The sequence below is a fragment of the Gordionus sp. m RMFG-2023 genome, chromosome 1 (assembly GCF_954871325.1).
Source record: "Gordionus sp. m RMFG-2023 chromosome 1, tfGorSpeb1-WG-v2, whole genome shotgun sequence".
Classification (NCBI taxonomy): Eukaryota; Metazoa; Nematomorpha; class Gordioida; order Chordodea; family Parachordodidae; genus Gordionus; species Gordionus sp. m RMFG-2023.
Genome location: NC_088775.1, coordinates 19,093,504 through 19,115,222, shown reverse-complemented (window position 1 = coordinate 19,115,222; position 21,719 = coordinate 19,093,504). Strand labels below are relative to the sequence as shown.

General features: G+C 28.5%; 3 protein-coding genes across 3 annotated transcripts in view; 2 read left to right on the top strand and 1 right to left on the bottom strand.

The window, feature by feature from the left end:
* The window catches only part of LOC135922564 (uncharacterized), a 52,121-nt gene extending 51,076 nt beyond the window's left edge, over window positions 1–1,045 (top strand). The window contains exons 17-18 of the mRNA XM_065456967.1: window positions 174–252; window positions 868–1,045. Of these exons, the coding sequence (XP_065313039.1) occupies window positions 174–252; window positions 868–1,045 (257 nt within the window). The remainder of the gene's footprint in view (window positions 1–173; window positions 253–867) is intronic.
* Window positions 1,046–2,314: 1,269 nt separating this feature from the next.
* On the bottom strand, window positions 2,315–6,727 carry LOC135931294 (uncharacterized). The gene is made up of 4 exons (XM_065468294.1): window positions 6,548–6,727; window positions 6,437–6,506; window positions 6,268–6,380; window positions 2,315–3,921 (listed from the first exon to the last, which is right to left on the bottom strand). Exons 1-4 carry the CDS (start codon window positions 6,629–6,631, stop codon window positions 3,337–3,339), a joined length of 852 nt encoding a protein of 283 aa, XP_065324366.1. The 5' UTR covers window positions 6,632–6,727; the 3' UTR covers window positions 2,315–3,336.
* A 57-nt stretch (window positions 6,728–6,784) lies between these two features.
* Window positions 6,785–7,311, top strand: LOC135922556 (uncharacterized). The gene is made up of 4 exons (XM_065456955.1): window positions 6,785–6,867; window positions 6,971–7,111; window positions 7,156–7,221; window positions 7,262–7,311. Exons 1-4 carry the CDS (start codon window positions 6,795–6,797, stop codon window positions 7,309–7,311), a joined length of 330 nt encoding a protein of 109 aa, XP_065313027.1. The 5' UTR covers window positions 6,785–6,794.
* The last annotated feature ends 14,408 nt before the right edge of the window (window positions 7,312–21,719 follow it).

The window sequence follows — 21,719 nt, the reverse complement described above, 5'->3', positions numbered from 1 at the left end:
TTTTCTGATTTTTAATATTTTCCTTCTTTTGATTATCAGCTGGTCAGTTAATTAAAATCACAAAAAAAATATAATGTAGACTATCTGTTATTATATTTATGATCATTTTATTTAAATTGATAATTTTATTTACTTCCATCTTTCCTTTAATTTTGTAATATTGTTTGCTTTAGATCTTAGCAATAATATTCAAAATTTGAATATTTCCGATGGTATTTTATCTCCCAAGGGTTCAAATGATAGCTTATTGAGGTACATATTCTTAAAATTGATTCAAATATAATTTTATCAAAAATTTTAATGCTGCTATACAAAGGACGAAAGGTAATAATACTTTTTCATTAATAACAAATAAAAAAATGTGGCTTATGTAACTCTTAAATTACGCTATTTATCTAATGGCCTATAAATTTATATAAGATTTTAGAACCAGTTTGTTTTATCCATGATTTCACCTTTGAAGTGGGTTGGCTATAATATTAGTGCTGAACATCGATCCGAAATATCTGAGAAGTCGAAATAATGTTATAAAAACGCAATCTTAACATATTAAAAATCATTTTTGAAAGTCATAAGAATGTGTTGTAATCATTTGGCTGATCGTTCTGAGCAATGCCTTTTTTGCTGAAAAGAATTTTGTAATACACAATTCTCCATTTGTTATATTGAACTTTTATAAAGGCTGGTTAGGTATTATATTTTTTTTAATGTATTGGGTGTTTACTAAAATTATTTATTTTCTCGAACAATCAAATTTTTGAGACCTTTCACTAGTCAAAAATCTAACATTAGAGATTTAAAAAAATACAAGATTTCAAATTCATATTTTTTTCATTGATTTTATAAAAAATAAAATGAATTCCAAAGATACCGAGCCATATATTCTTACAACCCTCAAAATGACGACGAATTGGAATTAACAGAAGGGGATATAGTGTTCGTTAAAGAAAAATGCGAAGATGGCTGGTACGTTGGCTATCAATCAAAAAATAAATTATTTGGAACTTTCCCGGGCAATTATGTTGAATATTATGCGTTTAAATAAAATATAAAAAAATCTAATGTTGATTCTTGATTAAGCAAGTAAATAACAGGAAAACTGGATGAAGATTAGCAATTTAATTAATATACATGATTCAATTAATAATCAAGCAAGTGTTTTATCATTAAAACAATTTCCTATAAGAAAAATTGTAAAGATATGTAGATTTACAAGCAATGACGTGCAAAACCAATGATGAACCCCCCCCCTCCCTTACTAAATAGCTAACTGAAAGAAAAAATGATACCATGGTATGAAACCTTCATGGCTCTTAATTTTTCGATCAAACCCGACCCATATTTTAAATTGAAAAATTCCCAAACCCATATCCAAAAATTTAATTTATTGTATTTAATAAAAATGAACAATATCAAATGGTATCTTGACCATCATTTTGTTTACAATACTCTAATTTATTATTAATATAAGATAAAATTGGAATAATTTTTTAAGTTAGCAACTGTTTTAAATAAATTAAATTTAAATAGAAAGATGGCACAAACTAAAAAAATTATAAAAAATCCAAGCCCGCTACAAAATATAATTATAGACCCATATGGGCCTTGGGCCGGTCAGGCCCATGAAACTGATACTTACGCTCTTTACAAGTAGATCTTTCCATTCAATATCTACTTTTTATCTATTAAATTTGTTGTAACCCTATATTCATAGTTACTGATTCTATATCAAGCGGTAAAATAGTTTGTTCTTTTTAGTTATATTATTATTCAGTCTATTGGCAAAGTTATTATGATAAAATTCCGTAATGAGGCTTAGATTTTAACCAAAATTATCGCTGGATTTTATGCATTTCAACCGAGTAAATCCAACATCGGTAATATATTTTTATAATATATATGCTTTTAGGTTTCAGTCATTTAATTTTTTCTAAATTTGACAGAATATAGAGGAAATGTGCAGCTAATTTTTTTAAGACATAAAAATAAATTTATCTTAAATTAGCATTTTATGATTGACAACTTTATCGAATTTCGATCAATGTAATCCACCCAAAAGGCCTTCAAAAATCGGGCAGTACCTAAAATTTATGCTCCTACCCCGAAAAATCCTGGATACTGAATGTAAACACTGAAATGCGCGAAATAGTATACTCCAATTTTTTTCTAAACCAATTCCTATAACACACAGCTCGTTTGCTATGAAATAACTATGGAATGCACCGTTGATTCAAAGAAATGCTTTTTTATTATTTCATTTCATTTATATATTTACTTATTTTAAAATATAGTAAGGTTTAACTTAATCCTCCAACATTATTTATTTAACTTCGTTATAATTAAATAAGGGCATATTATATCTTACTTTTACAAAAACCCCATAATCAACTTTTAAAGTTAACATACATAATCAATATAAACGCAAATAATATTAAAACATTGCTAACGGCGTTAACAAATTCCAAATGCGAAATATCGCCGATTGGTAAAGATGATATGTTCGATAATAAACCTAGGTTTGAGGTTTTCAAGATTAATAAATAATGAGAATTCCGCAGTGGTATAACATTGCAACATATCTTGTTTTCTTGAATAAACATAAGGTCACGAACAATGGCCAAAGGAGAATAGGAGGTTAACTCTTTACCGAAGTTAAGACCTAACGAAAGGTTAAGATATCCACTCTTAACATGAGCTGGGTGATATTTAAAATGCACCGGTATTTTTATAAGAATATCTTCTTTGCGAATAATGTACCAACTCCTCTCACTATTTAACAAAATTCGTAATGTTAACGTGAGAGATAAGCGGAAGTATTTAAAATGGCTGATATCATCGTGTGAAAATGGTGGTGACATGTTTTCGATGTCTAACTCGTTTACATCGGGAACTGTCATTATATGAGATATAAAAATGTAATCGTCATCATTATAATGGGACAATAATTCTAATTCAGATTTAAGCACGTACAAATCTTCGCGTAGCAAAATATCGATAATTAAATAAATATTCCGAAGGCTTTTAGTATAGGTTAGGTTAAAAGGATGGTAATCATTATGATCGTTAAAAATAGGGTAACATTTTTTTGATCGAAATGTGATAAATAGGTCGAGATTTCTATGAAATCCTTTCCCATTAACAAAGGGATATCTATCGACAATTATAGCGCAGCCATGGTTCGTATTAATCATATTTTTTGAATTGATACTGTTTGAAGCGGCAAAATTGTGTATGATATAATGCAAGGTTGTTAAATAGTGTATTATATAAAATTTAAGCATAATGCAATAGTGTAAATTGATAAATTATCCCCCCCCCCTCTTTAGATCGAACCGTTCAAACTATATTGGAAGCGGTCTTTTCGAGATAAGCTAAAGGACCGTTCAATTGAATATTATTTTGCGATTGAGGTGCTATTGATGAGGAAGGGTTGATCGATATATTACTCGGAAATGGAGACGTCGCTGCAACGTTTATTAAATTAGGATCACTGTTTAATGGGTCCGTAAAATTTAAAAAATTTAGAGGTTGTTGGCCAAAACTAAGATATCGGGGTCCCCTTATTAGTGGAGCAGCGGGGCTACCAAAATTATAATTGTTCGTGTTTAGCGTGGTGTTTTGTGTTTGGGAGATATCAGGCCCCGCACTTGGGTGGTGAATCGTAGTGGGAGTTATACCTTTGGATAACAAACCACTTAGAGTAGAATTAAAGTAGTTTGAGGAGCCAGCCGTTGCCGAATAATCTCGATTAGAAGAGATAATTTTAGAGCTTCCGGAAGATTGACTGTTCAAGTTTGAAGAAGATTGATGATTTGTAATCTGAATGTCTGACAATATATTCTTCCAATTGTCCAATTTTTCTTGATGTTTTTTGATGAGCTCGTCTTTTTTATTCAATTCTCGTTTAAGATCGTTTATTTCCTTATGTATTTTTTTATTAAAGGTAAAAGTATTATGAAAAATTAATAAGAAAAATTACTAACTCTTAGTTTACCAGCAAAATCTACCCATTTTGCATTTTGTTATAATTGTAAAAATGTTTCTTTATATTAATGATATTCTATGCCTTTAACTATAAATATCAATTAGAGATCTGCATCAGGCGTAATTATTATTAGCCCTAAATATTTTAAAAAATGTTTTGTCATAGCCCGAAATAAAAAATTTTCAAAATTAGGCTCACCTAAGACCAAAGGGCCTTGCAGACCATTAATATAACGTCTAAAAAATTCACGAATTTCAAACGGGAACAGTGTCAATATTAAAAAGTACCATTTTTTTACCAGCAAAATAAAACCAACCTTGCGGTAAAATTTTATAATTATAAATACTTGTTTTTTAGTGAATAAACTCTGTATCGGTTATCTTTTTCATATTTTAAGCCTAAGTAACATTTACCGCTTATTTATACTCAATTTTTTAGATTCTGTAAGAATTTTTATTCTCTATTTAGTATAAAATATCAAATTTTTATCATTAATATTTTGCCATGTCATTTGTCATAATTTATTTTACTATTTTTCAATTATTTCATTAATATTTTTATGGAAGATTTCTCTTTTGGCAGTATATTTTACCTAAACCATGGAAAAATTTGCAAATATAAAATAATTGTTATAATAATAAAATAAATAAAGATTGGTGTGAAATTTGGAGCAAAGATAACAATTACAATTATTCTCATTTTTTAAATTTAAGACTAGAATAAATATAGCTTGTGATCATTTTTTTTTAGACCAGTTTAGCACTAGTGAGATGGCCCTCATATAATATGATCTCAAAGGAAATAAGACAGAATTACCAAAGGAGTTTACCACTTTGAAGGAAATGAAGGAAGACATTTCAACATTATTTAGAAATCAAAGTGATGCAAGTTTCATTTCCAAAGGAAGAATTGCAAATATTTTTTGCACAATGCATGCCAAACCAAGGATTGATAATTCTACAAACAAACCAGAAGTTATTCTCTTCTTTAACTCAACAAAAGTAATCAATATTATGGATCAAATTATAGCTTGTTGTAGTGTCAAGAGAATGACTTAAACATAATCATTTGCTGTATTTTATAATATGATGGCTATAAGTGCAATGAATTCATATATAATATAGATGTCCTTCCCAAATCATTACAAGGTTAATGTAAAATGTGGAATATTTTTAATAGATTTGGATAAAAATTAGTAGGGATAAATAAACTTGATCAATATCAACGACAAATTATAAAAAAATTTCAAATAAAATGTTTTGATGTGCTATATATTACCATATCAGGGTTAAAAAAACTGTAATAAATCTAAAATAATTATATTTGTTATGAACATTCTTTTATATTATGTTAGATTTGTAAAAATCCATGATGTCCCACCATATTCACATCATATGGTAAAAATAAATTGGTGTAATTTTCTATATTTTAATTACAAAGTATATTCGAACATGTTGGCAAGAGATATAGTAGTTTTTTGGTCAACTATAAGGTTTAAATTTCTTGTTAAGAGATACAAATACTCTTTAAAGTATAATTCAGAAACCTACAGGCCCAGCCCTAGGGGTAGATGGGAAGAGCCGAATTTTAATTTTTTTAAATATACCTGGGATGGGCCTAAAAAAAATCTTTTTTAAAAATACCCAGGCATAGGGCAGGCTTAAAATTTTTTTTTTAATCCATCCAAATTAGACATACATGATTGAAATCAGAAATAATCAAGTTTTTAGGCATTTTAGAAGGTTGAGGTTTTAAAAAATACAAATGTCATGGTACATAAATATACCAGTGTTAACAGAGTTGTTAAATCATACTTTCCAAATATATCTAGATCATTGTTTTAAAAAGATATCTAAACAGATACAGTCTTAAAAATGTATCTTGATGTAGATAAAGCTTACTGTAAAGGGGGGCATATAATCTAAATTGGGATTCTAAAAAATCAAATTTTATTTAGTTTGATATTCTTATATAAATTAAAATATACTATAATAGCTAATATAATTTTCAATAATAAAAATTATCAAAGTTTCCATCAGTAAAGAATCCTCTTATATCCTATGACACATTTATAGTCATATTAAAAAGTTTTTCAATTGTGTGAATATATTAGAAAAATCTTCAAATATAACAAAATTCTAACTCACATTTTAAAATCATTTAAAGTAAAAATAAATTTGATAACAAATTGCAAAATTGTAAAGTAATTAAATAACTATAAAAATTATTATAATAAATAAATTTTATGAATAAATATATTTGATTTCAATAAAAAATTAAACTTCTAACAATTGATCATCTTGATTTGATGTTGAATGTAAAAAACGTTTTGCTATAAAAAAACTTTCAATTTCTTTAGCCTTTTCAACAAAAGATTCAATTGCATATTCAATATCTTTAAAAAATTAATATATTAATTTTAATTAATATATTAATTTTTTAATTATTAACCTGTTTTTTTTTCTTCAAAATTATATTGAGGAAAATTTTCACTATTTGTTAGCAATAAGGATAAACAATTCTATTAAATAAATATATATTTTAGACATATATTGAATTTACATTAAATGAGTTTTCAAAATTTACAACTAAGTTTTTTTCCTTGGGTTTCAAGCTTAAATTGTCTGATTTTGTAGGTATTTTCATATTATATATGCTCTAACATCACGAACGTAGAAGGTATTCAACGATTTCCGTGCCTATGATCGTATGGACACTTCATCGTAAAGTTTCGTCCAATTCTGTGATTGGTCCATTAAAGTGCGGGAAATACAAAAGTGTAAACATATTTTTAATTTTAATCATAATAATGGAAATTAAAACGGTGTCAAACAATATCAAACTTCTTCTTGAGAGAAGAATTAATCCCACTATAATTCAAAGTTAGCAATCTAATTATATATAAATAATTTAGTTTTAATTTTAGCAAAATTACTAATAAAAAATCCAAAAGAGGACGTGATATTTTATGTTTTAATGATTTAGAATATACCATCCATAGAGTAATAAATGCCACATCGTATTACAGGTGTAGACAAAGGAGTTGCTTAGGACGGGGTATTTTACAATCAGGTAGGTTCACAGAGATGCAGGATCATACCATAGAACAGTGTAAATCACATATTGGTAAATATTTTTATAAATAAATCACTAAATCAATTTATTTTTAGGCAATATGTTTACTCCATGTCAACCCTTAGTAACACAGAACATGCAACCTGTTAATGCCATATCAAGTTTCACAAATTAAAATTTCTATAATCAATATAATTTTAGGTAATGTATGTGCCCCATCTCAACTCTCTGTAGCAAACTACTATAACTAGTTTCATCAATTATTTTATTTTTATAAACAGTTTATTTTTAGGCAATATGTTTACTCCATGTCAACCCTTTGAATTTGCTGATAAAGCATCAGCTTATATTAAATTAATATATAATTCAAATTTATTTGATAATATATAATTTTTATTGTAAATAATTTATATTTGTTTTATACATGCTAAATAAATATTAGTTGTTTATATTTTTGTATTCGATTTATACATTTGAAATAATTAACATATGTCATGTACATTATAAATTTGAATAATAAAATAAGCTTCTTAATTTGCTGTAAAAATTGTATCCTAGGTTGTTCTTTTGATATTGTATAAGAGCTAAGATAAATTGTTACCATTTGAAATCTGCTAAATATTCTATATTTGAATAATAATATATATTAAATTTTACCATTTTAAACCTATTAATCTTCTTAATTTGTTATAGAAATTATATCCTAGGTTGTTCTTTTGATATTGTGTAAGAGCTAGTTACCATTTGAAATCTGCTAAATATTCTATATTTGAATAATAATATATATTAAATTTTACCATTTTAAACCTATTAATCTTCTTTATTTGCTATAGAAATTATATCCTAGGTTGTATTGTTACCATTTGAAACCTGCTAAATATTCTATATTTGAATAATAATATATATTAAATTTTACCATTTTAAACCTATTAATCTTCTTAATTATAAATTATATCCTAGGTTGTATTGTTACCATTTGAAACCTGCTAAATATTCTATATTTGAATAATAATATATATTAAATTTTACCATTTTAAACCTATTAATCTTCTTAATTTGCTGTAACAATTATATTTTGCCATTTGAAACCTGCTAAATATTCTATATTTGAATAATATATATTAAATTTTACCATTCCAAAAGAAATATTAACATTCCAAAAGAATTATTAACATTTAACGTAAGATTATGGTAAAAAATTAAATTTTACCATTTCAAAATTATTAATCTCCATTTTACGAATTGGACGAGTTGGACGAAAAATACGAAGAAGTGTCTTACGATCAAAGGCACCCCTGCCTATTCAACCTGTCCTGATGTACTATGAATGAATGATAATTTATGATTCAAGCTTATTTAATTTTTTTTTAAAAGATGTGTAATTTTTTTAAAATCTATCATTTTATTTATGATTCGTTTAATTTTAGAGTTATTTATAATTATCATCAAGTTAGGATTTGCAAACTTAAGAATATAATTATTGAGATTTTATGAATATATATAATTATTTAAGAAAAGATTCATTATGTATTTAAATGTTATTTTTATTTTATTATGACACATTGTATCCTAGGATTTTTCTGTTAAACCAAATTTTGTGATACAAGGTATGAATATATGAAGGCTAATAGAAAATTAGTTCTATCTAAGAATTTGTTAAACATATTTTGTTTATATTAAATATCTTTATAATCTTTTCTTTTAGAGCATTATTAATAGTTATTGAGCATCATATAGAAATAGTCTTATTGTTGTAGTTAGGTATTTTTACATTATATATATAACTTTATATGATATCCAATGGCAATTAAATAATGTTTAAATATAGATTCGTAGATTTTATATAATTTGAATTTTATACAATATCAAATAACAATCTTATAAGTTAGTCAAATACCAAGCGAATGTCAATCAATTTGATTATTCTTAAAAACGTGAATGGGATTTTGATTCCCTTTGTTTAATCTGAAAATAAAGTTAAAATTATATATATTTACTAATTATGTAATTAGTATATATTTTATAATATTAAATTAACTGTGTAATTATTATATTTTTTTCATATTTTTTTTTTGAATTCATATAGTTTTATTTAAGTAACAAATTTTCAGAAATTTTTCATTTACGAATTATAATTAAAAATATATATAAAAAATCTAATGATATATAAAAAATGAATTAAAAAATATGTATGTATAAATGAGAAATGGGATATAAAAAAAATTATAAAATGTTTTAAAAAAAGGTACAAATCACCCTATAGAAGAGTGAATTCTTAAAAAATTGGATAAAATCCTTCGTTGGGGTCCCCTAAGATCTGCCTAATTTTTTTTCCTATAGTTTTGATGAAATTGAGTGCATCACTTCCGAACATGCCTAGGATATTGGTAACGATAGGGATAAACACGGTATTAATGATGTTTTTTTAGGATTTCGGCCTTTTCGATGGCAGAAAATGAGAGGTTGAACTTGGCGGCAAAATCAACACAGGTATAGTCCCAGGCTAGGGGAAGACCATTAGTCCTGGGAATGAGAGATATGCCATCGAAAATTTGTTACTTAAATATAACTATATGAGTTTTTTTTTCATATTATAAATAAAATATTATAATATCTGCCTTAAGTATAAACCTTCGCGAGGCTCCCAGAATTTTTTCTGATTAGGCGGCCAACGTCTTTAGAAAAGTTTTTAGTCAAATCACCATATGTAGTTAAGGTGGAGCAAATTATGGGTATGAATTGTAATTTAAGGAATCAGCGCTGTATTTGCTGATCTTAAAATTTTGAGTCTGTTCAGAGCGTCCTTGTTAAAATTAGAGGGGGAGTTAGTGTCCAGGCAAGAGAAATTTTCCTTGAGACCATGCAATATGTGTGACCCCATCAGGACGCCTACTATCGGAAAATAAGCAGAAGGCTCCATTGAGGTAGGAAAACCAGCTGACCTAAGTGCAAGAGATATAATTTTATTGCATTTCAAATGTCGAGTTTGCCGGCCGGGATTACGATAGCAATGTAAAGGATGAAGCGCCATATTGTCATCACCAGTATGACTGCTGCATTTATATAGTAATGAAAAGGGAATGTTGAGCCTGATACATAAAGCATAACTGAGCTCATTTTGTCCAATTCGAGTTTGAGATTGGTAGATGGAATAACATCTAAAAATTCATATCCCCGATCTTTGATAAGTTCAATAAATATGGATCTAGCCATGGTGAGAGACTCGAAATAAGGTAATCAGGGGAGTTTTTACAAGTGGTAAATCCCAATCCTTCTGCTTCACATAGATCGGAAATAGGGTTGAGGTTGTGATGGATTTTGCCCATTCTATCTTAGCTGTATTCAAAAAAGGATCGTAAACAGGTTGCCATGCCCCCCATCAGCGGGATCCCGCAATTTTTTAATTTCTCCCGCACAATTTTGTTTTAGCATTTAATCGTTTTTAATATATCTATATTATAATTTTCCGATGTCCTCACTACGACATCGTGACGTTATGTCATCGCTACGTCATGTCATCGCTACTTCATGTGATCGCTACGTCATGTCATCGGTACGTATTTATTTTTATTTTTTTTTGTTGATTTTATTTATTTATTTTATAAAAATAGATGAATGGAATTTCGAGAATTGATGGTGTACACATACCTAACATGGATTGATACTCAACTTGTATATTTATTTTGAACATACTCACAATTTTTGTCAGAACTTACATTACAATTTTTTATACTCATATTTTTCTTTCATAACCAATAATTAAGAAGATAATCAAGTATATTCAAATATTTAAATATCCTTATCCTAACTTATTTATAATCTCCAATCCTTATAAATAACTCTTTCTTTATTTTTTTCCCCTCCCTTAATGAATATATTTATCACTAAATTTTATTATCTCTTTTCTTTCTATCTCTATTATCTATTAACCACTATTTCTCAAAACCTTATCAATTCCTTTAATTTAATTTTTATTATTTTTATAATATAATAATTTATACCTTCTTTTTACCCCCTTTATTAATCTTATTTTTTAATTACCTAACAATTAATTAACCTTAATCTTAATAACATTACATTCATCATGTAATTTTTTAACTTATAGAATATCATAATAGGCTTGATAAGTCCCCCAAAATTTTTTTTAATGATATCCTTCCAACTACTAGAAATATGCATCTAATATTGGCCCATCTACCGGTTTTACATTATTTTAATGTTTGTTTAATTTCAACAATAGTTTATTTATATTTTTGTCTGATTTCTTTATTTGTCTAGGCTAACCCTAATCCAGCGTCTACATGACAGGATTTTCACTGGATGCAAACCCCCTTCAAAAACCTTTGCCTACCCCCATAAAAAATTCCCGCCGCCTTCGGCGGCGGTGTCTCTAGCATTATTTTCACCTATTTATTTATTGATACTCTTTTCAAAGAATTTATAAAGGATAACTTAAATTAATCTATCTCTACTACCAACTATTGAAATTTTGTGAATATAAATAATTTATATTTTAGATAATAAATTCAATTAAAACCTCCATTATTTACAATGAATTAATTATTATGGCATTGTGAGCTTGCTGAAATATCTAAACCTTTTAAATGTAATTTAAAAGGATAGTTTATTTGGAAAACAATGTGTATGATTGTTTGCAATATATAGATTTGGTCGATGAATTGTATTATAATAATACTATAATTAAAGTATTAATTTTTACAGCTATAAATTTTGTTCTATTTCATCTCAAAATTTAATCGATAACCCCCCAAAAAATTTATCCTACCCCCATTAAAGCAGCTTACCCCCAAAAAAATAGGATGCAAACTGTTCCTACCCCTCCCGCTCATGTAGACGCTGCCCTAATTACTCACATTACTACAAAACATGATGAATCTATTAATAAAGATAAGCAAAATAATGACGATTAAACAAACGCCTTACCCGTTCTTGAGTTACTGGTAGACAAAATAATAAAGAACTACGTATGAAATGAACTCATCTGGAGGTTTATTTTGTTTTTTTTTATCTTATGTTTTATATCTATGTTTATTTTATTTTCACCCATTTCTCCAAATGATATTTCTATCACCACTACCACAATCCCTATGCCACCTCCGCCTATTTTTTAACAAATATAAACATTTAATTCTGTACATTCATTCACTTCACTAGAAGTTAATATAAATATTACTGAGAAACTTTCATGAATATTTAGAGGAATGTTCAAACTTGAATGTACAGTACGGCCAATTTCTTCAACTTTATTAATGGAAAAATATGCAGTATTTCTGTCGTGGCCTTTATAACAATACTTACGAACGTTTTATGGTTGAGTTAACATTGTCATTCATGATTCTATTTTAGAAGGGGATACCAATGCTGACATTGACAGAAATATCGTTTTGCGTGTTCAAACTTGAATGTACAGTAGAGCCAATTTTATCAACTTTATTAATGGAAAAATATGCAGTAGTTCTGTCGTGGCCTTTATAACAATACTTATGACCGTTTTATGGTTTAGTTAACATTGTCGTTCATGATTCTATTTTAGAGGGGGATACCAATGGACATTGACATAAATATCGTTTTGCGTTCTTCTTTTACCAGTATCTCAAGGCATAGGCATACATCTTTATCAGGACGTATTGTGTTTTGTACACTGCTTTGGTAATCCGTCATTACTTTCATCTACAACCCTAAATGATATAAAATTATACATTAATTATTTCCTCTCCAGACGACCGCCCAGATTTATTTTGTCACTTTTTCCATCAAAAATTAAAATGTCAACAAGGATTTGCTCTTAATTTTATCAAATACATAATAAATATTCCTCATTATTTTTTAAAAGAATTATCCTAAATTTATGTCAATAAAAAAAATACTTATATGAATAATTTGCATATAAGTTTCATTAGTGTTTAATGGCATTTTTGTAATTTAAATAGACAGCATTTTTTTTTACTTAGCATAAAAAAATATATATCCCTTATAAAATTCTTTGACAAATAATTTCAGAAATGCAAGACATACATTAAATTCATCTGAATAACAACAATAACCTTATATAATAAACAACATATTTTTTAAATATTATTTTATTTGATCATATTACAAAAAAGTATAAGAGTCGGTTATTTTTATTTTATTTGTCGTGATTCTCTAATAAGTGGTTGCCCAGGCCTTCCCAGTTTCCCTTAATACGGAATTTACATGTTTTTTTTCTTCCATATTAGACTAATTGGTAAATCAAATAATTCCCGTTCATGTGATGATATTAAAAATTTAACTATCTCCGAGGCGGGAAAAAATTTTCAAAATTATAATGGGTAGGACTGGAGTTGGAACCTCAAAATTAATATTAGCTTGCACCTACTTTGGAATATCTTTTACAAATTATTAAGGGTTGAGCTGGGCTTGATAAACTTTTTTATAATTATAAGATCTTGGATGCTTCCTAATATTGTGAGCTTGAACCTGGCATGACATCTATCGTAAAAAAATGAATAAAAATCTCATTCCCTGTCATTTTTGACGGGTTTTCTACTAGTAAATAATAATTTTGAGAGAAAGTTGATTATTTTTAAAATAAATTTTAAATAATACAAGTTTATAAATTTCTTTCTATCCTGTTTTATTCTTATCCAATAATAAATCAACATCATTCATATTTTATCATTTTCAGTGTGTTTCTGTAACATTATAGGACTTGGCCCTTAATTATCACGTTCGGATTAAATAAATAATAAAATAATATTGTACTTATTTCAATGATACTGATAATTATTTTATTTATTATAGTTCTAATATTAACAATACAGATGCAACTACAAAAGAAATCGTTTAAAAATTCAACGATATAGATAACCACATAATGGTAGATATTGCTGATTCAGGGTTATCAATGAGATGCATGTCAGCTTTCTGCGCTGATAATGCCTCTGCAAATTTTGGCAAAAACCAAAGTATATTTACCGATTTGGACAGCACAATAATCACTTAATACCAATTGGTTGCATATGCCATATACTACATAATTCTTGCAAGAAGGCAATGAATGTATTATCTGTGGATGTCGAAATAATTGTGATTAAATGTTTTAACGAATTTATTTTATCAACTAAAAGAGTTAATGAATTAAGAGAGTTGGTGGAGTGGTCTGACTTGCAATGTTGTGAGTTGTTGCGACATGTCCCTATCGCAGAGGAGAAATGGGTGAATTTTTTTTGTAATTGATAAATCCCTATGTTTGAAAAAACATGCGATGTTTTCCTCATTCTAATGCTTCATCGGAGTGCATTTTTAGTCCAATGTGGACTGTTTGGAGAAAGGAGAGAAATTGGATTGCTTTAACAACATTAGAGGCCGAGCTAATTGTTAAACAAATAAATATATTTTTTACATTGTAAAATTATTATTTTAAATATTGTGTCAAATCAAAAATAGAGAGCATTGCAATCTCCTCGAGCAAAACATCAATGTCTATCGGTATTTTGAAAATATTTGAACATTTTAATAAAATTTTAGTAATGGCGCCATAAAATTTATTGTCAATTTTTAACTGTAAATTATAAATACATCTGCAGTATAATTTTGTGAATCTTTATTAAAAAAGATTCTTCTGATTTCAACTTCATATTAACAGCATGTAGTAGATTTTCTACATGTTAAATCATTCCTAAATATACCTCTGTCATTCATTCTTGAAAAAATTTTTCAAAATGTTCGGAAAGCTTTTATAATTTATTTAAAAAATATTTTTTTAAAGGTTTGTAAAATTTTAAAATTACATCGATGGCGAGTATTAGGAACATGTCGCAACCAACATTGGGCTGACTCAATTCTGTAAATACACTGGTTTTGCCAAATTCACCGATAATATGTATTTAACCGTAATACGTGATAATTATGCGCCTATCCGTATAATATTATACACAAACACAGGATAGATTTCCAATTGCGGTAGTTTTGCGGGACTTCATAAAATATATTTCTTTACATTGTAAAATTAAAATCGTTTATTTTTTATAAAATTAATATATTTTAATAAATCAAGATGTTATTTTAATAATAAAAATAGTATTTAAAATATTTTGTCTCGTACTATAATTAACTATTTTATTTGAAAAATAGTTACTGACTTTGTATTATAAAAATTGTTATAAAAACAATAGGCGGATAACTAAGTCAATTCAAAATCCCGACAAAAGAAATTTTTTTAGCAATGTTTATATTTTACCACAATTTATATATTTCTCCCGCAATTTTCATATTTCTCCCGCAAAATAACAAATTTCTCCCGCAATTTGAAAACCTTGACCTGGCAACCCTGATCGTGAACCGACAGATTTTTGTCAATTAATATACGTGCCTAAAAGTGGCTGGTAATGAAGGCACAGAGATCGACAATGGGGATCTTACCAAGGCCGCCATGTTTGGAAAGAAATGTGGCTTGATGCCAAGCTATGACTGTATTGATATTTAAGCAGCCTCTAAGGAAGACTTTTATTCTGGTTTAGAATCTCACTAAATGCTCCTTCTCTAAAAATAATGGGCTCGATCGTAGGGCATAAAGGATTTTAGGGATGTTGAAGAAATTTCGAATTAAAAAAAAGGCCGTGTGAGCTGAAAGACAAGGAAGAATGCCTTTTAAATTTTCAAAGATATCGTCCATATCGCTAAAAAAAAGAATTCACTGACTCTTCACCAATGGGAGAGCCCAAATGTGATAGATTTTTCAGGGGTCATGCTTAAAACCAAAAACGTTTTGCGGAATTGTATTAATATCGCAGTATTCAGTTTTGATTTAATTAATTACGAGTCCGAGGCTGTCAGTAGAAGTCTTAATAATATTGATAACCTTTATCACCTCTGCATATTCGCCAGCAGAGACCTGCAGAGGCACCATTTGCACGGCCCGGCCCGGCCCGGATTTAAAAATTTAAGGCCCGGCCCGGATATTTTTAAAAAAAAATTCAGGCCCGGCTCGAAATTTTTTAAAATTATATTCGACCTGGTATATAAAAAAATTCACCTATGAGGTATTTTACCAAATTTTTCAGCGAGTATTATCGCTTATTATTTAAAAAATACATGAAAAAAGCTAATATTTTGAGAATATTATATTGAATTTATAAAAATTATAAAACTGTTATTTATAAAAATGGATATTTTGAGCATATAACTATATTTTTTGCATTTACTATAAAAATAAAACAATATTCATAAAAATGGTAATAATATTTTGAGCATATACTATATTTTAGTATATGCATTTAAAAAAAATAAAACTAATATTTAATTTATAAAAATGGAAAATATTTTGAGAATATAATATATTGTATTTAATTTACTATTTAATTTATAAAATAAAAATAAATCGCTATTTAAAAAAATGCATGTATAATAAATAGTATTTTGAAAATATAATCTAATTGCACAATATTAATATAATTTATTTTATAATTTTTAAATATTTTATATTACATTTATAGGTTGGTTTTACAGGTGTAAAAAAAAATTATTAATTTTCATGGATTTACCATCACATTTATGTCTTTTTAGATGTGATGTACCATGTTTATAATTATAAGATAATATACTTGAACAATTCTTACATTGTACGTAGCCAATGTTTTTTTTATTTTTATCTATGATGATGTTAAATTTAGCCCATATTTCAGATTTTAAATTATTATTTGTATTTCTAAAAGAATAAATATTATATTTAATTTTATTAATTATATCATTAGTATTTTGTGCCATGATATTCCTTTATTTGATTGTTTTGGTAAATATTCTAAAAATTTAGATATGAATTATAAAAAATATATTATTAATACTTGAATATTGGGGCTTATTTAAGATATTCCTTTATTTGATTGTTTTGGTAAAATATGTTGTAAAAATTTAGATATGAATTATAAAAAAATATATTAATACTTTGAATAAATTTGCAGGAAATTAATAATTAGATCGATCTGTGGGTGTTAGGTGTGTTAACCATTACCCAATATTATATTAATCATAACTATAATATAATATAATCTTATAACCATTAACTCATAATGTTAAAATTTTTATAAAAAATATTAAGGCCCGGCACGGGTTTAACAATCTTAGGCCCAGCCCGGCCCGGATATATTTTAAAAAAAATTTTAGGCCCGGCCCAGATATATTTAAAAAAAAATTTTTTAGGCCCGGCCCGGGTATATTTAAAAAATTTAAAATACGGCCCGGCCCGGGCCGGGTATAGTGCCAGGCCTGCAGGTCTCTGTTTGCCAGAGATGACCCCATGATCAATATACCATAAGTGTAAGGGTATCGTGCAGTCATTGTTTATTTTAGTAATCAAATCATGGATACCAAGGCAAAATAATATGGAGCCTAGGGGATCACCTCGCTGAATACCTTCGGAAGAGGTTATGATATTATGGCCAAATACCAAATGTGATGGTTTCTTATAAGACGAGAGGATATAGTTTGTGAAAAGTGGGAAATGTTTTATAAATTGTGAGATTATTACTTGTCTATGAATACTATTGTGAGCATTTGTAAAATTGATCTCTACAAGATGTTGAGCATCTGTGGTATTTTGAGCATAAATGTGCGTTATATGTGCAGCTGCTTCACAGCCTGAGCTCGTACCAACCCCAAATTGCAACGGAAGAAGTATATTAGATACTTGTACAGAAATTCTGCTAGCTATTAACTTTGAACACAATCTCCTATATAAAGCACCAACAGCAATAGGCCTAATATTATGATTCTTTTTTCTCAGGGCGATAAGTTTGGCTCCAAAAAAGAGGGCCCTTTGGGATCTCACCATTAATGACCTTGTTGCATAATTGAGTTATTTTACCAATAAAGAGGTTTGACTGATGAGTATGGGAGTAGTTAAATCTTGAAGATATAAAGGTTTGATACCTTCAAATTCAGGAGCCGTGTCTTTCTGAGAAGATCTCATTGATTTAAATACTTCTTCCGAAGTGAAAATCGGAGAAGGGTGGTTTTTAGTTTCATTAATCATTATAACTTCCAGTGTCTAGGGATGCTTGTCTAGTAGTCTTTGGTATGACACTGCATCTACTGGAGCAAGTGTGTCAAAAGAGCTACATAGTCTGAGAGCACCATTAATATACAAATTGTTTATTTTGTTATCGATTAGCTTCCCCTTGAAATTTAAATCGTCCTGTTTTTTGTTGCTGGTATGAGTTATGATATTATTGTAGTAATCCCAACTACTAATTATATACAATACGACTACTGATTTATATTTCAATTTATTTTTGATATCAAATTTTATTTATTGTTTTTCGAATGTTCGATTCTATTTTTAATATACAATATACATAAATAATCATTTATTAATTTATTACATTTCCTTCAAACAATTTAAAGTTAGATTTCTTCAATAAACCTCTTTGTACGTTTATGGTTTCTTGATGAGCAACGTAATGTGGTATTTGTATTTGTGTTTGTATTTGCTTCATTCACTGGCACAACCATTTCTGTAACTTCCAAAGAACTTTCATGATTTGGGATAACTAAACGATTTCTTAACTGATCTGCATGCTTCCGTAATGTTTTCCCGGAAGATTCAACAATATAAGAATAAAGTCCTATTCTTTCTTTAATTACTCCCTCTCTCCAACCATTGGTATTTTCATTATTTAACCATATAGGTTGTGAGATTTCAAATTCTCTTTCCTTTGAATGTAAATCATGATGAAGGCTTTGTTTATCATTAGCCCTTACTATTTCGTGTTCGGCATTTGGTCGGATCCAATCCAGACTTGTTTTCAATTGCCTCCCAAACATAATTTTAGCAGGAGATCTCCCTGTGGAACTATGCTCTCCCAATCGGTAGGTTGTTAAAACCTGTGTCATAGCTTCTTTGGGATCGCTAATTGAATCTCTCGTTGCATAATACCGACCTTTCAAAGTTCGTACTGTACGTTCAGCTAATCCATTAGTTTTTGGATGATAGGGTGCCGAACGTATATGACGTATGTTATTTAAATCACAATACCTACGGAATTCCCCTGATAAGAATTGTGGTCCTTTGTCTGACACACTGTACTTGGGTATTCCAAACCTAGCAAACCATTTATTTAGTCGTTTTATCATAGCATCAGCAGAGGTATTCTGCATTAGATCAACTTCTAACCATGGTCTATTTTTCTGGCATCCAGAACATATTTTGATAAAATTTTCTATATCAACATCACATCTGGGCCACCAACAATACAATCTAAAAATAGATTTCATTACATTTTCCCCAGGATGTCCCCAGTGAATCATTCCTAACACTGCATTTCTTAATTTATTAGGAATAACCAATCTCCAATTCCATTCTATAATATCACGATTGACAGAAAGCTCTTCCCGTCGATTATAAAAATTAACTATTTCTTTATCTTTATGACGATCAAAGTTTCGCCAACTTTGCTGAATATGTATTGCTACTTTTTTTAATATTAAATCTTGCTTCGACTCTTTTCGTAGAATATTTTCTGACAATTGCATATCATCTAAATTAATACTTCGAATATCCAAAACATGTTTAGAATCTTGATTCTCTTCCGAAATTTCTTGGTGTTTATTAATCAAATCTCGAATTCTAGAATCTAGTGTTATGCAACATTTTTCTTTTTCAATATTGTTGACCAAATTGGGTACTTGTTTAATCATAACCTGACGAGGCATTTCTAAATTGAATGCTATAATCCATGGTAATCCGAAAAGAGGCACCCCAGTTGTATTCATTATTACCACTGGTAGAGTCCTTGTCTGTGATCCAATCCTAACATTGACTTGGGTCTCGCCCTTGACGTCTAACGGATGATCACCATATGCAGTCAATGGACTGGTTGGCCTAATTTTTGGTCGCCCAATACTTGTCCATATATCAATTCCTATCAATGACGCTTGTGCACCAGTGTCAAAATCAAATTCAACATCTAACCCATTTATCTCTGCAGTTAGTTTTGCTCGATTCTCTCGATTTTGTTGAATCTTCCAAATATTATGAATAGAATCACTTGATGACACTCTTATATAGTTTAAATTCTTTGATTTACAGCAAACTGCAAAATGACCAATTTTTTTACATTTATTACATGCCGCATTTGTAGCTGGACATCTCACTTCTCGGTTATGAATAAAACCACATTTATAACATTTAAGTTTATTATAATCTTTATCAATATTATTATTGTAGTTATTATTCTCTTTATCAAATGTATTATTATACTTGACTTTATTATAGCCTTTATCAATTGTAGTCGTCGTTTTTATTGGATGTTTATAATTATTATCATTATCATTTCTTTTGTTATTAACATTTATCTTATTAACAACTGGCATATTTTTATTTGCCATTTCTTTATCTGCTCGCTCAGAAGCTAATGCCAGATCAAGAATAAATTGAAAAGTCAGTACATTATTATCTCTATCAAGACCGTCGGGATATAGAGCTCTAAGATCTCTTTCCAATCCCGGTATTTCCATGCCAACCATAAACTGATCACGTAAACGCTCGTCAATATCATTAAGATAATGACAACGCTTTCCAATTGTTCTAATTTTATTTGCAAATTCAGTTATGGTTTCAGTTGTTCTCCGTAATCTAACGAAATCAAATCTAGAAGCAAAAGCTGTTGACGTCGGTTTAAATAGTTTAAAACATATTGACTTAATTTCCTTAAAAGATAAAGTTTCGATCGAATCAGGATAACAAAAACGGTCCACCAACTCAATATTCTTATTGCCAAAAAATGTTAAAAATATATCTTTATATTGACATTCAGATGGGCTTACGTTTTTTAACCGAAAACTGGCTTCCCATTGAGAAAAATATCTGTGAATAGAAGTATCCAACTCGAATTTATCAAATTTAATCGTAGATAAATCCGCTATTTTTTTTGAATCTCCATTTAAGGAATTATTTTCTCCATTTAAGGAATTATTATCTCCATTTAAGGAATTATTTTCTCCATTTATCGTCGCCATTTGTAGTAATCCCAACTACTAATTATAAACAATACGACTACTGATTTATATTTCAATTTATTTTTGATATCAAATTTTATTTATTGTTTTTCGAATGTTCGATTCTATTTTTAATATACAATATACATAAATAATCATTTATTAATTTATTACAATTATGTGGTTCATAATTAGCATTAGAGGATGCTAGTTTAATAATCCTAGTGAAAGAATTACCATTCGCTGCAGGAATTTGTAAAGATTTGTGACCAAATAAAAGGAAGGTTGACCATGCATCCTTAGAAGAGAAGTTCTTTAATAGCCTATCAATGCATTGGGTATAACTGGAAGAAACCACTTATCTGGCACCTCTTGGAATTCTGGAGATCAAACGAGGTTTGGGAAGGCCAAGGAATTGGTCAATGAAGGAATTAGTGATATGAATGTCATGATTAGATTCGAGAATGTTCGAAGTTGGAATAGAAGTTGTAATATCATCACAATTTGATGTAGATGGAATAGATAAATGTGTCAAAGGATTTAAGAGGGAACTGTGAGGGATTGCTAGAAGAGAGGTAGAAGGGACAGCCAGAAAGAGGGCTTCTTTGTCCATTCACACTATGGGCCCTTAAACGACCATTTCCAAGTATTAAAATAGAATTTC